Here is a 12,583-nt window from a genome sequence, read left to right as displayed (position 1 = left end):
AGCTGCCGCCCTCCAGCCACTCTGCCCCCGAGGGGGGGGGGGGGGGCTATAAATCGATACTGCAGAGCAGGGCAGGGTGCGGGGCATTTACCTGCGTCTCAGCTGCTTCCACAGTATCCCCAGGGCCTGTCACCCCCTTCAAAAGACACCATTTGATGGCTAAGTGGGGGCTGTCCCCAACCTTTATGCAAGTGGCTCAGCTCCTGTCTTGGGACATTTAAAAGCAGCCTTGCAGGAGTTTCTCAGCTTTCAGGGTTGTTCTTACTGCTGAACATGGCAGTGTCCTATTAAAAACCCAAGCCAGCTTGTTGCATGAAAAACTAAAGGGCAAACCAGCACCTCTGTGTCATATACTATGGTTAAGGTCTAGTGGGCTGGGCTTGGTGGTGCGCCCCAGTCACCCCAGCACTTGGGAGGTGGAGTGGAGGTGGGGCACCTGGGGTCACACCCAGCCTCCCCTACATCATGAGTTTGGGGCCAGCCTGGGCTGTGTGAGCCTCAGTCTTAAGGAGGAACAGACAAACAAAACATCATCATTATTATTGTTATTATTGATTTTTTTTTTTTTTTGCATTTTGGGCTATGTGAGAGTCGGCCTTGAAGAGGAATAACCAAATAAAACATCATTATTATTATTGTTATTATTGATTTTTTTTACATTTTCTATTTATGGTAAGTGTGTGTGTGTGTGTGTGTGTGTGTGTGTGTGTGTGTGTACCCGGGCATTCCACAGTTCACCTGTAGGGGCCAGAGGGCCACTTTTGAAAGTTGGTTCCCTCCTTCCACCATGCAGGTCCCAGGGACTGAACTCAGGGTGTCAGGTCTGGGGAAAGTATTGAGCCATCCCACTGCGTTTGATTTTTGTTTTTCTATTCCCTGTGGAAATTCTTGTTCCTTGTGAGTCCGGCTTTGCCACTTGCATAGACCCTGGGTTGCAAAGTGTCCCCACGTGTTTAGTAGTGGAGTCCACGTGTCTAGTGGTGGAGCCCGCGTGTCTAGTGGTGGGGCCCGCGGGTCTAGTGGTGGGGCCCGCGTGTCTAGTGGTGGAGCCCACGTGTCTAGTGGTGGGGCCCGCGTGTCTAGTGGTGGGGCCCGCGTGTCTAGTGGTGGGGCCCGCGTGTCTAGTGGTGGAGCCCGCGTGTCTAGTGGTGGGGCCCGCGGGTCTAGTGGTGGAGTCCACATGTCTAGTGGTGGGGCCCGTGTGTCTAGTGGTGGGGCCCGCGTGTCTAGTGGTGGGGCCCGCGGGTCTAGTGGTGGAGCCCGCGTGTCTAGTGGTGGGGCCCGCGTGTCTAGTGGTGGAGTCCACATGTCTAGTGGTAGAGCCCGCGTGTCTAGTGGTGGGGCCCCCCGTGTCTAGTGGTGGGGCCCCCCGTGTCTAGTGGTGGGGCCCCCCGTGTCTAGTGGTGGAGCCCGCGTGTCTAGTGGTGGGGCCCGCGTGTCTAGTGGTGGGGCCCGCGTGTCTAGTGGTGGGGCCCCCCGTGTCTGGTGATGGAGTCCGTGTGTCTAGTGGTGGAGCCAGTGTTACAGGTGGTTGTGAGTCACAATGTGGGTGCTGAGAACTGAGTCTCTGCAAAAGTAGCCAGTGTTTTTTTAGCTAGGGTCTCATCTGCAATCCAGGCTGGCCTCAAACTTATTATGTAGCTCAAGCTGGCCTTGAACTCACAATCCTTGCAGGAATCCTCCTGTCTCAGCCTTTTGGGTATGGAGATGACAGATAGGAGCTACCACATTCCAAATAGCTTTTGTTCTTTCCAGGGTTGACCTGGACATCTCTATGTAGCCCAGGGTAACCCTGATTAGAGTTCCTTCTTGTCTCATCTCCTGAATGCTAGGAGGTGTACAGGTATCTCTCCACAGGTAGCTCTAGAAACTTCCAAAGGGAGCAACTAAGGTCACTGTTTTCCTTCAGGACAGGGTGGAAGCAGGAGCCAGAGTCAGCTCCACCAGCCCTACCTCATGTCCCTCAAGTTTTTCATCTGCCTCTCAGGTGTACGCAGTGGCACCAGGTTGTCATTTCTGCCTAGCAGGCTTTGCCCTGGCCCCATCCCTCTCACCATGACCACTCTCTGCCCCCACCCCACCCCTACTGCCACCTTGGCTCTGACCTCTGACCCCTATAGGGTCCTATAAAGCTCTCCCACCCAGGCTTGGGGCAGATTCCTTATGACACAATATTCCATGTCCTCATTGCCCTCCATCCTCTGTCCCCTCTCCAGCTGGCTCAGGGCTCCCAGCCTTGTCATTTGTGTTTTTTTGAAATGGTTTCTCACTATGTAGCTCATGCTGGCTTTAAATGGCAATCATCCTGCCTCAGCCTCCCCAGTGCTGGGACAACAGGAGTACACCACCATACCTGGCATGTAGGACTGCTATGTCTGTCACTGGGAAGGGCTGTTTGCCAAAGGCCACTGAGAGCATACTGCAGGTGACAGCTAGTATTTGTCAGGTGAGTAACTAACTGTCTGACGGAGCCCCATTGGGAAAGCCGTGGGGTCACTGAGTGTAGGTGACTATTTGTAACTTTTCTCACATGCCACTAAAAACAGCCATAGATTCCCCGCTGCCTGTGTGTTTATCTCCATCTGCTGGGCACACATGTAGCTGTGGGTGGTCAGGAAGATGACCTCTGCTTAACTGTGTAATTCTGATGGACAGAAACAACACTAGGATATCTTTCATGACTCAGACTGACATAGGAAAGTAATAGTCTTGCCGGGCGGTGGTGGCGCACGCCTTTAATCCCAGCACTCGGGAGGCAGAGGCAGGCGATCTCTGTGAGTTCGAGACCAGCCTGGTCTACAAGAGCTAGTTCCAGGACAGGCTCCAAAGCTACAGAGAAACCCTGTCTCGGAAAAACTAAAAAAAAAAAAAAAAAAAAAAAAAAGGAAAGTAATAGTCTTCTCCATCACTAAGACAGCTAATTTCAGACTTCAGAACAAATTCAAAGCAAATTGGTTGCCCCTGGAGATGGTTTATATGTTTATATGAGGTCAATTTCCCAGGTTTTTATTGCTGGTTCAAGGTCAGGCATGAAGCAACTTTAGTAGACATAACTTTCTTAGCAATGGACTTTCTGCACATACTCCCCAACCTCAAGGTTCAGCCAACTACCTGTTTATTGTTTAAGTCCTGAATTTCGATATCACTTCCTGTCGGGGAGCCCTGAGCACTCAGAGCTACATGCTTACTTTACTCTCTGGCCTAAGAGAGACTGTGTGATCAGTCTGACTATTTCCTATTGTTACTTTAGAAGTGACTCTGTGTGACCCTGCAGATGTGATCCATATTTGTCCAGAGGCTTTGCTGTGAGGGGAGTTGTGTGATGGGGAGGGTAGTGTGAGAGACATAGGAAGGTGGGAGATGTGAGAGCTATGTGAGTGTGCATGTGTGTGTGAGTGTGCATGTGTGTGTGTGCACGCACGTGCGCTGAATGAAGGTGCAGAGAGAAGTAGATTAGCTGAGTAGGTAGATTCAGGAGATGTAGCTGTATGGAAGAGAGATGCGTGTGGAGATGGAACTGTGTGTAGAAGTGCATGGCTATGCAGGAGAAAGATGCATGTATATGAGGAGATGTAGCTGTAGAGAGACTGTCAAGAGAGATTTTTCAAGATGAAGTAAAAGAGAAGGTTACCATCAGGAAGCATGCTTCCCTTATTTACTACTCAGATAGAAAAGTCTAGCCCTTGCCACATTGTGGATTTTTTGCACACTCTGGAGGCGGCCTTGACGCAAGCTCTCCAAAAGGCCACAGAATAGAGAAGAAATCTTTTTGAAGTTCCTCGCTGCTCTGAGAAGACGTTCTTCTCACTAGCTGGGTGCAGTCCTGGGTGCTAGCCTATCCTCCACCATCCCGCCAGGCTCTCCATCTCCTGAGTCTCCACAGAGCAATGGAGCTGGCAGGCATGGAGGGGAAGGGGCATGGCCATCCCAGGTCTAAAGAGGCCAGGCCTGCCTAAAGTGGCTGCCACGGTGATGGAGGTGGGAATAAGGGGACAGGATCGGGTGCCAGCCCAGAGATGCAGGAACTCCAGCACCAGGGCTTGGGGAAGCAGCGGGCTGGGAGAGGTGTCCCCCTCGGATGGTAGCTCTGTGGGCAGAGGTCTGGCAGGTAGTTGCCCAGCCATTGGGCAAGGTCAGAGGTCACCTCGGCTCAGTGCCCTGTTCAGCTTCCCAGCCCAGGGTCCAGCTCAAGTGTCTGCAGGTGGAAACAGCCATGTTTTGGAGTGCTCAACCACGTTAGGTGGAGAGCCTGTGTTCGAGCTTGTCCATGCGACATTTCTGCTACCCACTCTCTCAGGGCAAAACTCTGGTGTCCTCCAGCCCAACCCCAACCCCGTCACCAGCATGGTGGCCTTGGGGCACCCTGACCCAGGGGTGAGTTTACATTTCCCATGTTGACACAAAAACATGGCTCTCTACTCAGACAGGGGAGTTTATTCTGAAACCAAATGTGAGTGACCAAGGACCAGGTTACCTGGCGTTCCATGTTCAAATGTGGAAGCCATTCCAGGAAGCTTTGTGGTGACAGAACAAAGGGGATCCCAGCTGAGGGTCCCCACGCATACTGGCGGAGGCCTGAGTGGCGGCCACAGCTGTGGGCCTCGATGTTCTTAGCGACTCAGCCTGTGGGTTGGTGGGAATCAGGGTTCTGTTAAGTTGATACAGACCAAAGGTTTTCTAGTCTGGATGCTAAGTCTGATACAGAAAGGCTAAAAATGGCTTCTCAGGAGCTAAGTCTGGCACAAGAAAAACTGTAATTAGGACTTGCAGCACTCCAACTTCCCACAGTGTTGAAACCCGTCACTCACCTCTGCAGGTATGGCTTTTCCCTCATGGCAGACACACCACGCACACGCGCACACACACACACACACACACACACACACGCACACACACAAACATTTGTTTTTCTTTGAGACAGTGTTTCTCTGTGTAGCCCTGCCTATCCAGAACTCACTTTTTTTGTTTTCGTTTTTTGTTTTTTTTGAGACAAGGGTTCTTTGCAGCTTTGGAGCCTGTTTTGGAACTTGCTCTGTAGACCAGGCTGGCTTTGAACTCACAGATATCCACCTGGCTTTACCTCCCGAGCGCTGGGATTACAGGCATGCACCAATATTGCCTGGTTTGTTTGTTATATTTATATATTATGTGTGTGTTGGGGAGTGCCACACATACATGTCAAAAGATAGATCGCAGCTTTCAGTGGGCCCTGGGATTGAACTTGGGTTGTCAGGCTTGGAGGCAAGTGCCTTGAGCTACTGAGCCCTCTTGTGGGCTGGAAAGAAGAACGGGCTCTCCAGGTTCAGAGCGGAGGAATAGTTGTCACTTCCAGCTGGAAAACCCTGCTGGTGCCAAAGACAAAACAGCTGTGGCTCGGCGGGCAGTTCTACCCCCAGCGTGAGCCAGGTGTGGAGATGGATGTCACACACCTGCCCTTGCAGCCCTGGAGTAGTGGATGCTGGAGGGTCAGGAGTTCAAGGTCAGCCTCAGCAGGGCTCCTGGAGACACAGGCTCCAAAAATCGAAGAAACAAAAATCGAAGAAACAGAAAAGCTCAACTGAAGGAAAGATGATGGGGTGCCTGAGACAGACATTGGCTAGGGTACCCCAGCCCTCAGATCTGTCTCCCTCCCTCAGAGTGTGGGTCTCCATGTGGGTTTGGCCTCTGGCTATGGCAGGTAATGACTAGGAAAGGCTGAGTCTCTGGAGGTCTCATCTGAGGGACATGTGTGACTCACCCTGGTGTGAACGCCACTCAGCACTCTCAGCCCTGGATTCAGCTGGAGTCAGTTGAGGTGTGGGGGACAGAGCCCCAGAAAGAGAAAAGCCTAGGTCCACAGAGTGGAAGAAGACACACTCTCTGACAAGAAGGGACCACCAAGGCTACCTCCTCAAATCCAGCATGTCATCTGTGCTGAGGGGGCAGTTCCCCCCAACAGGCCGCCACTGTCCTGCCTCACATCTGGGCCACCAGCTCCTGAGACCTTACGTCAGGAGCATGGAGGAAGGCCTGATGGGGAGTTGGAGCCTGGGCCCACCTGGCTGGGTCTGTCCCCTCTTGCTGAGAGTGGGGGATACCGGCTGCATTCTTAGTGAGTGGGACCTCAAGTGCCATCTCTCCAGGTGCCAACCAGACCATACTAAGACCAACTGAGGCCTGGGTCCCCCAAGCAGAACTTAACCAGCCAGACTCCATCCCAGTGATTCCAGGTGAGGTGTGATGAGGTCACAGCTTCCCAGTCAGTGAACCGAGGGGTGGGGACAGAAGAGGGAGAGATTGCTTAAGGTCACAGTGAGTCAAGGCAGCCAGGAACCCAGCCCAGAAATGGCTTGCAGCCTCCCACCCTTCCTTGCCTGCCCATTGGTTGCTAGGCAACCGGAGAGTTTTCCTGTAAACAAAGGGCGCTTCCCCAGCAGATCCACCTGGCCCCCGTCCAGCCCCAGCCAGCTCACTGCAACCGGCTGGTGAGAGAGCCGCTGCCCCTGCAGTCGCCTGGAGACCGCACTATGGCCACTGTGACCTGCAGTGCAGTCGCTGCACTTGGCACTCTGTCAAGGTCAAGGAGAAATGCAAGGGTGGACTCGGGACTGGCTTGGGGCACTCCAGACTCCTCTTGGACCACTGACCAGTGCATGACAGAGCTGGGCCACCCGGGAACCGTGATCGAGACTCAGAGAGGCAGGATGGCAGGGTGCTCACAGCCCTTCCGGAGAGAAACCAGGGTCAAGACAAGCAGAGAAGCTGAGTACCTGTGCGGGAGACTCCATGCCTGCCTCACACTGGGGCTGAGTCCCTCAGACCCTCACACACATGCAAGGACAGACACACATACAGACACACAGAGGCACAGTCATGCAAACACACCTCATGTGTAGCCTGTCACCTGTGGTATGCATCCATGTCCTTCCCTTATTACATGCTGAGCTTGAACATACACACTCGAATCACACTCCTCGCCTGTCGTCTCCAGCATCACTCGTCCTGGGCCAGGAGAGAACCCAGTGACAGAGGGCTCCCACCCTGAGTCAGGGATGGAGCCATTCACCACCCTCTCCCCTTGTAGTGTTTGTTTCTGAGACAGGGACTCAGGAAAAGCCCTGCTGGCCTGGCACTCAGAGACCCGACCCCTTTGGTCCTTCCTTGTGCTGGGACCAGAGGCATGGTCCACTGTTAGACCTGCTGGGCTCAGCGGGTAGAGTATGCAAGGTGTGAAGTCCCAGCTTCAGTCCCTGCTTCACAGAAAGCAGGTGCTGTGGCTCACGCCTGCCATTCCAGCACTCAGGAGGTAGAGACAGGAAGGATTAGGGCTTGGTCAACCTCAGCTACATAGGGACTTGGTTTTTCCAAGACAGCGTTTCTCTGTGTAGTCCTGGCTGTCCTGGAACTCACTCTGTAGCCCAGGCTGGCTCCGAGCTCAGAGCTCCACCTGCCTCTGCCTCCTGAGTACTGGGATTAGAAGTGTGCCCACCATGCCTGGCCTACATAGGGTTTTGAAGCTGACGTAGGCTACAGGAGACCCTGGCTCAGAACTAAAGTTCTCAGTCCACAGTTCTCATCCATTTTCTGAGGAAGAACTCTGGAGTTTTTGTTCTTGGCCAGGGTGAGTAAGACACCCGCCTGGGTGGGCCCATGCTCACACACTGTCTCCAAGTCTCTCAGATGAACACCGCAAAGTAGCTGGAGGAAGAGGGAATTTCAGTAGGCCTGTCTGGAGAGCGGCTGAGGTGCCTGTCTGGAGAGCGGCTGAGGTGCCTGTCTGGAGAGCGGCTGAGGTGCCTGTCTGGAGAGCGGCTGAGGTGCCTGTCTGGAGAGCGGCTGAGGTGATTGGAGAGGCGCTGAGGTGTTTGTTACTCAGACATGGAAGTAGCCAGGTGATAGTCATTTCCTTCTTTTTTTGTTATTTTGTTTTTGTTTTCCGAGATAGGGTTTTTCTGTAGCTTTGGAGCTCTTGTAGACCAGATCTGCTTGCTTCTGCCTCCCCAGTCATTTCATTCTTGTGAGACTTTGGTGACAAGTTTTATTTGTTTGACTCAGTAGCCCAGGCTGGCTATTAACTCCAGCCCTCCCCCGCATCTCATCCCCCACCCCCACCTCCGCCCCAGTCGCTGGGAAGCTAAGCACGTGCTTTCTCCTTGGTTCTTGAATGCACGGAACTCGGGTCCCCCTGCCTTCAGGGGAACGCTTCGCCGACTCATTCATTCAGCACTTCTTAAAGCTTCTTACTCCTGCGGATGTATATACAAGAGATTTTTCTTACAAAATGTTTTGTTTCGATTTTCTAGCCCAGGGTCTGATGCAGCCCAGGCTAGCTTCAGACCCCTTATCTTGACCGCCTCACGCTTCTGTCTCCATCTCCTCGGGCCTCCGTGGCTGTGCCCCTGCTCTGCGTGGCTCTGGCGCCATCTAGTGTTGGCACTGGGGCAGCGCACTGGAACCCGGCGGGTTTATCATGGGGGCACACTCTTTTAATCTGTTATGTCTTTAAACATTTAAAAAAAAAAAAAGCATTAGGATTAGGGACTGAGAGACGACGGCTCAGCGGTTACAAGCGCCGTCTGCTCTTCAAGAGGATCTGGTTCCATTCACACCCAACTCAGATTGGTGCGTACACACATGCACGCAAACACCCGCACACGTGAAATAAATAAGATTTTTTTGTTGTTTTTGTTTTTCGAGACAGGGTTTCTCTGTAGCTTTGGAACCTGTCCTGGCACTAGCTCTTGTAGGCCAGGCTGGCCTCGAACTCACAGAGATCCGCCTGCCTCTGTCTCCCAAGTGCTGGGATTAAAGGCATGTGCCATCACCGCCCAGCATAAATAAGATTTTTTAAAGATAAAAATTAAATAATCAACTTTAGGCAGGCAAAGTACAAGCGCCGACACTGCAGAACTCGGTACAGGGACAGTGGATGCGGCCTGGCGGAGACTCTGCGGTAGAGTTCGGGACTGACCAGGAGCCTCAGGAACAAGGAAGGCTGTGGGCGGGATGTCCAGACAGAAAGGCACTGGCCCTGAGACCTGGGATCAACCGCGGAAGGGGAGGACCGGCTCCTGCAGGTGCCCTCCCCCCACACTCACAGGCACCCCACCCCATGCACAACACACGCATGTGCATGCACACGCAAATGAGTGTAAGTGTATTGGTTAGTTGTACATTCGTGTGGCCCAGGAGCCAACCTCTGCTGTCTTCTTTGAGACAGCATCTCACTAAGCCTGGACTCCAGGTCACCTATTCATCCAGGGCTGGGCTGCAACCGCAAAGTCCAGGCCTGTTGAATACATGGGTTCTGAGATTTGAACTCAGGTTCAGTTGGGGTAGGTGCTCTATCCATGGAGCGTCTCAGTGGCCAGGGTCCTTCAGCTTCAACTCTGGTTTAGAAGCAACTGCAGAGGTCAGTTCCTGGGGAACCCCAGGGGTGTGGCTGCCTCCTCACCATGGTTCTCCTCCACTCTAGGTCCGAGCATGCAGAACTCCGAGGGTGGAGCAGACTCACCAGCATCCGTGGCTCTGCGGCCTACAGCCCAGCCGGTCCCAGCCTCCCCACAGGTGACTGTGCCTGCCCCACCACCTCCACGCTCCCCCCTGGGGTTTGGAAGGTGCCACCAAAGGAACCAGGACACAGATCAGAAGAGGCCGACCCCAGCCATCAACTGTTTCTCCTGCACTGGAAGCTTGTGTGCCTTAGGAAAAAACCTGAAAACACAGCTGTGAACAGACTCTTGGGGATGGCACCTTCCCTCCTTCTTTCCACCTTCTTCCTCCTCCTTCATTCTTCTCCTCCAACCCCTCCCCATCTCCTTCCCAAACTCCTCCTCCCCATCCCCACCCCATCTCCTTCCCAAACTCCTCCTCCCCATCCCCACCCCATCTCCTCCTCCCCATCCCCACCCCATCTCCTCCTCCCCATCCCCACCCCATCTCCTCCTCCCCATCTCCTTTCTAAACTCCTCCTCCCCATCTCCTCCCCATCTCTTCCTCCCCCATCCCCTCCCCCTCTTTTCCCTATCTCCTCCCCATCCCTTCCTTCCCATCTCCTCCTTCATCACCTCCTTCTCCTCCCTCTCTAGCCCCCTCCCACATAGGCATAGAGCCCAAGGTCTTGAGTGTTTTTCAACCCATCATCTCCTCCCCAAGCCCCACCTCTTCACTTCCCTAGTCTCCTCCTCTCCCCAGTTCCCACACCTCCCTAGTCCTCTCACCTCCCCAGTCCCCTCCCCTCTCCAGTCCCTCCCCTGCCCAGTCCCCTCCCCTCCCCTCCCCAGTCCCTCACCTCCTCACCTCCCCAGTTCCCTCCCCTCCTCAGGTCTTGGGCTTTTCAGACAGAATTTCAATCTGTAACCCAGCCCTGCCTCCACAGTTCCTAGGGCCTGGAATTGTGGGTCTCCACCAGCACTGTGCCCCGCAGCTTTCTCTTCTGAGGGCAGCAGAGGTGGAGGGCTCCTGTGCATGTGGCCCTTGGTGCTCTCAGGGGCTGTCACTCAGCTTGCTCTCAAAGCTGCCCCAGGCCATGGCCACTCCCCGCAGCTCAGGTCCCTGGTTCCTGGCGCAGAGGAAAGCTCGCCCTAGATGTGAGCCTGTGAGCCGCCTGTCTCACCCCGGTTCTGAGTCAATGGCCATTCCCTGCCAGGCTCTAACTGCCCAACTGTGGGTACAAACTCTGGGATTCTGTTCTGTTACTTTGTTGAGATGAGATCTCACTATGTAACCAGGGCTGACCTGGGACTGTCAGCAATCCTCCTGCCTCAGCCTCACTCCTTCTCTGACCCTGAATACTGGGGTCACAGGGTCACCATCACACCACCCTATCCCTATTATTTGTGGTTTCTGGGTTTTGAGACAGGGCCTGACGGTGCCTGAGCCCCATTTGTACGGTGTTGCAAATGGTGGCCAGAGCATTCTTCATGTTAGACAAGTGTGGCCACCATACTTTGTGGGGCTTTAAGTGAGTTCCCACTCTTTAGTGCGGACTTGCTTCAAATTCGCAGCTAATTCTCCTGCCTCTGTTTCTTGGGTGCTGAATTACAGGTGCTTGCCTTGGTGGGAGGGAGTGTTCTGGACACGGGCACACGTGTGTGTAGCGTGTGTCTGCCATAGTAGGAGGGAGTGTGCTGGACACGGGCACACACATGTGTGTAGTGTGTGGCTGCCAGGTGGAGAGTGTGGGGCTTCGTTCCCTCTCCACCTTATTCCCCTGAGACACAGTCTGTCACAGGAGCTAGGCTGGAGGCAGCCTGCGAGTCCCAGTCCCTGTAGTCTCTACCTCCTGTGTCCTGAGGTCACACTGGCTTTTTGTGGGGGTACTAGGATTTGAACTCATGTCCTCACTGGACAGCAAGGGCTCTTACCCAGAGCCCTCTCCAAGCCCTTCCTAATTCCTCTTCCTTGTAAAGATTTAGGTATTTGTTTTGTGTGAGTGCTCTGCGTGTGTGCCTGAGGGCCAGAAGAGGGCATCAAGTTCTATTAGACATGGTTGGGAACCACCTTGTGTCAGGACTCCTGACAGAGCAGCCAGTGCTCTTAACTGCTGAACCATCTCTCCAGCCCCCACCCCACCCTATGCTTTACTTGAGGTGGAACTGGCACAATATAAAATGAACCACTTGAGAGTAGACTGGTTTTTATTGTATTCACAGAAGTCAGCCATCCTTTCTCTCTAGTTCCAGAATATTCCATCACTCTCCCCCATCAGCAGCTGTGCCTCCCTTCCCTGTCCCAAATGACTTCCTGTCTCTGGGTTCTGTCCTGGAGCCCCACGTCCGTCCTCAGGTTCTCTCCATGCTATGGTGGGTGTCAGAGCCCCGCCTCCTCCAGCAGTGAGGACAGACACCATGTGTGCCTGCATTCATGTGCTGGGGTCCTACGAGGCCTGTGTCCCTGTGGGGTTGTCTGACTGTCGCTCATAATGGCTGCCCCTCACCCACTGGCCTAGCCAGTCCTGACAGGACCTTGTTTGCACCCCAGAGAGCAACAAGTCCTCCTTCTCTCAGCACTACTTAGAAAGTGTGTGGGGGCCCCTCCCCTGCTGCCTCTGCCCCTATATCTGCTCTAAAGCCAAGCTACTGCTCTGGTCAGTGAGGGACAGGGTCAGGACAGGGTTCCTTGCAGGAAAGATCCACCTCCTACCCCAGCTCCTGGGCCTGAACTTCATATTCCCAAAGGGATGTTTCTGTGTGTGTCCATACATATGTGGCTTGTGTGCCTACCTGTGCCTGCATTCCTGTGGGTCCCAGTAGGAGTGGGACAGCCGAGCCATGGTTCTGAGTGGGTCTTCCACAGTGCTGATCTCCAGCAAGTCTGACTGTCCCATTGTCTGTTTCAGAGGGTGCTGGTCCAAGCCACGGGCTCAACTCCCAAGGGTGCCCCGATGCAGCCACTCACACTCCCCAGAGTCCAGCCAGTGCCACCCCAGGTAAGGACCTTTGGCACCTAGCAGTTGTGAGCAGCCTCTGGCTTGTGAGCTGTTTCCTGTTGTTACTAGTGTCTAGGGTCACCAGGAAGCTCTGGAAGCCGTGTTAAAGAGAAAAAAATTCACCACTGGGTGGTTGTGATGCACGCATTTAATCCCAGTACTTGGGCGGCAGAG

The 12,583-nt window shown here is 53.9% G+C and overlaps 1 protein-coding gene across 2 annotated transcripts in view; it reads left to right on the top strand.

Annotated features, from left to right (window-relative positions):
• Positions 1-12,583, top strand: part of Rfx2 (regulatory factor X2) — a 61,319-nt gene that overhangs the window by 21,390 nt on the left and 27,346 nt on the right. For both annotated transcript variants that reach the window (XM_041669905.1, XM_041669904.1), the window contains exons 2-3: positions 9,455-9,546; positions 12,320-12,409. In XM_041669905.1, coding sequence (XP_041525839.1) covers positions 9,463-9,546; positions 12,320-12,409 — 174 coding nt within the window. In that variant the 5' untranslated portion in view covers positions 9,455-9,462. The remainder of the gene's footprint in view (positions 1-9,454; positions 9,547-12,319; positions 12,410-12,583) is intronic.

The sequence above is a fragment of the Microtus oregoni genome, unplaced genomic scaffold (assembly GCF_018167655.1).
Source record: "Microtus oregoni isolate MIOR12 unplaced genomic scaffold, Mior012 000019F_ref0000042, whole genome shotgun sequence".
Classification (NCBI taxonomy): Eukaryota; Metazoa; Chordata; class Mammalia; order Rodentia; family Cricetidae; genus Microtus; species Microtus oregoni.
The sequence above is the reverse complement of the archived record's forward strand: the minus strand, read 5'-3'. Positions and strand labels throughout refer to the sequence as shown.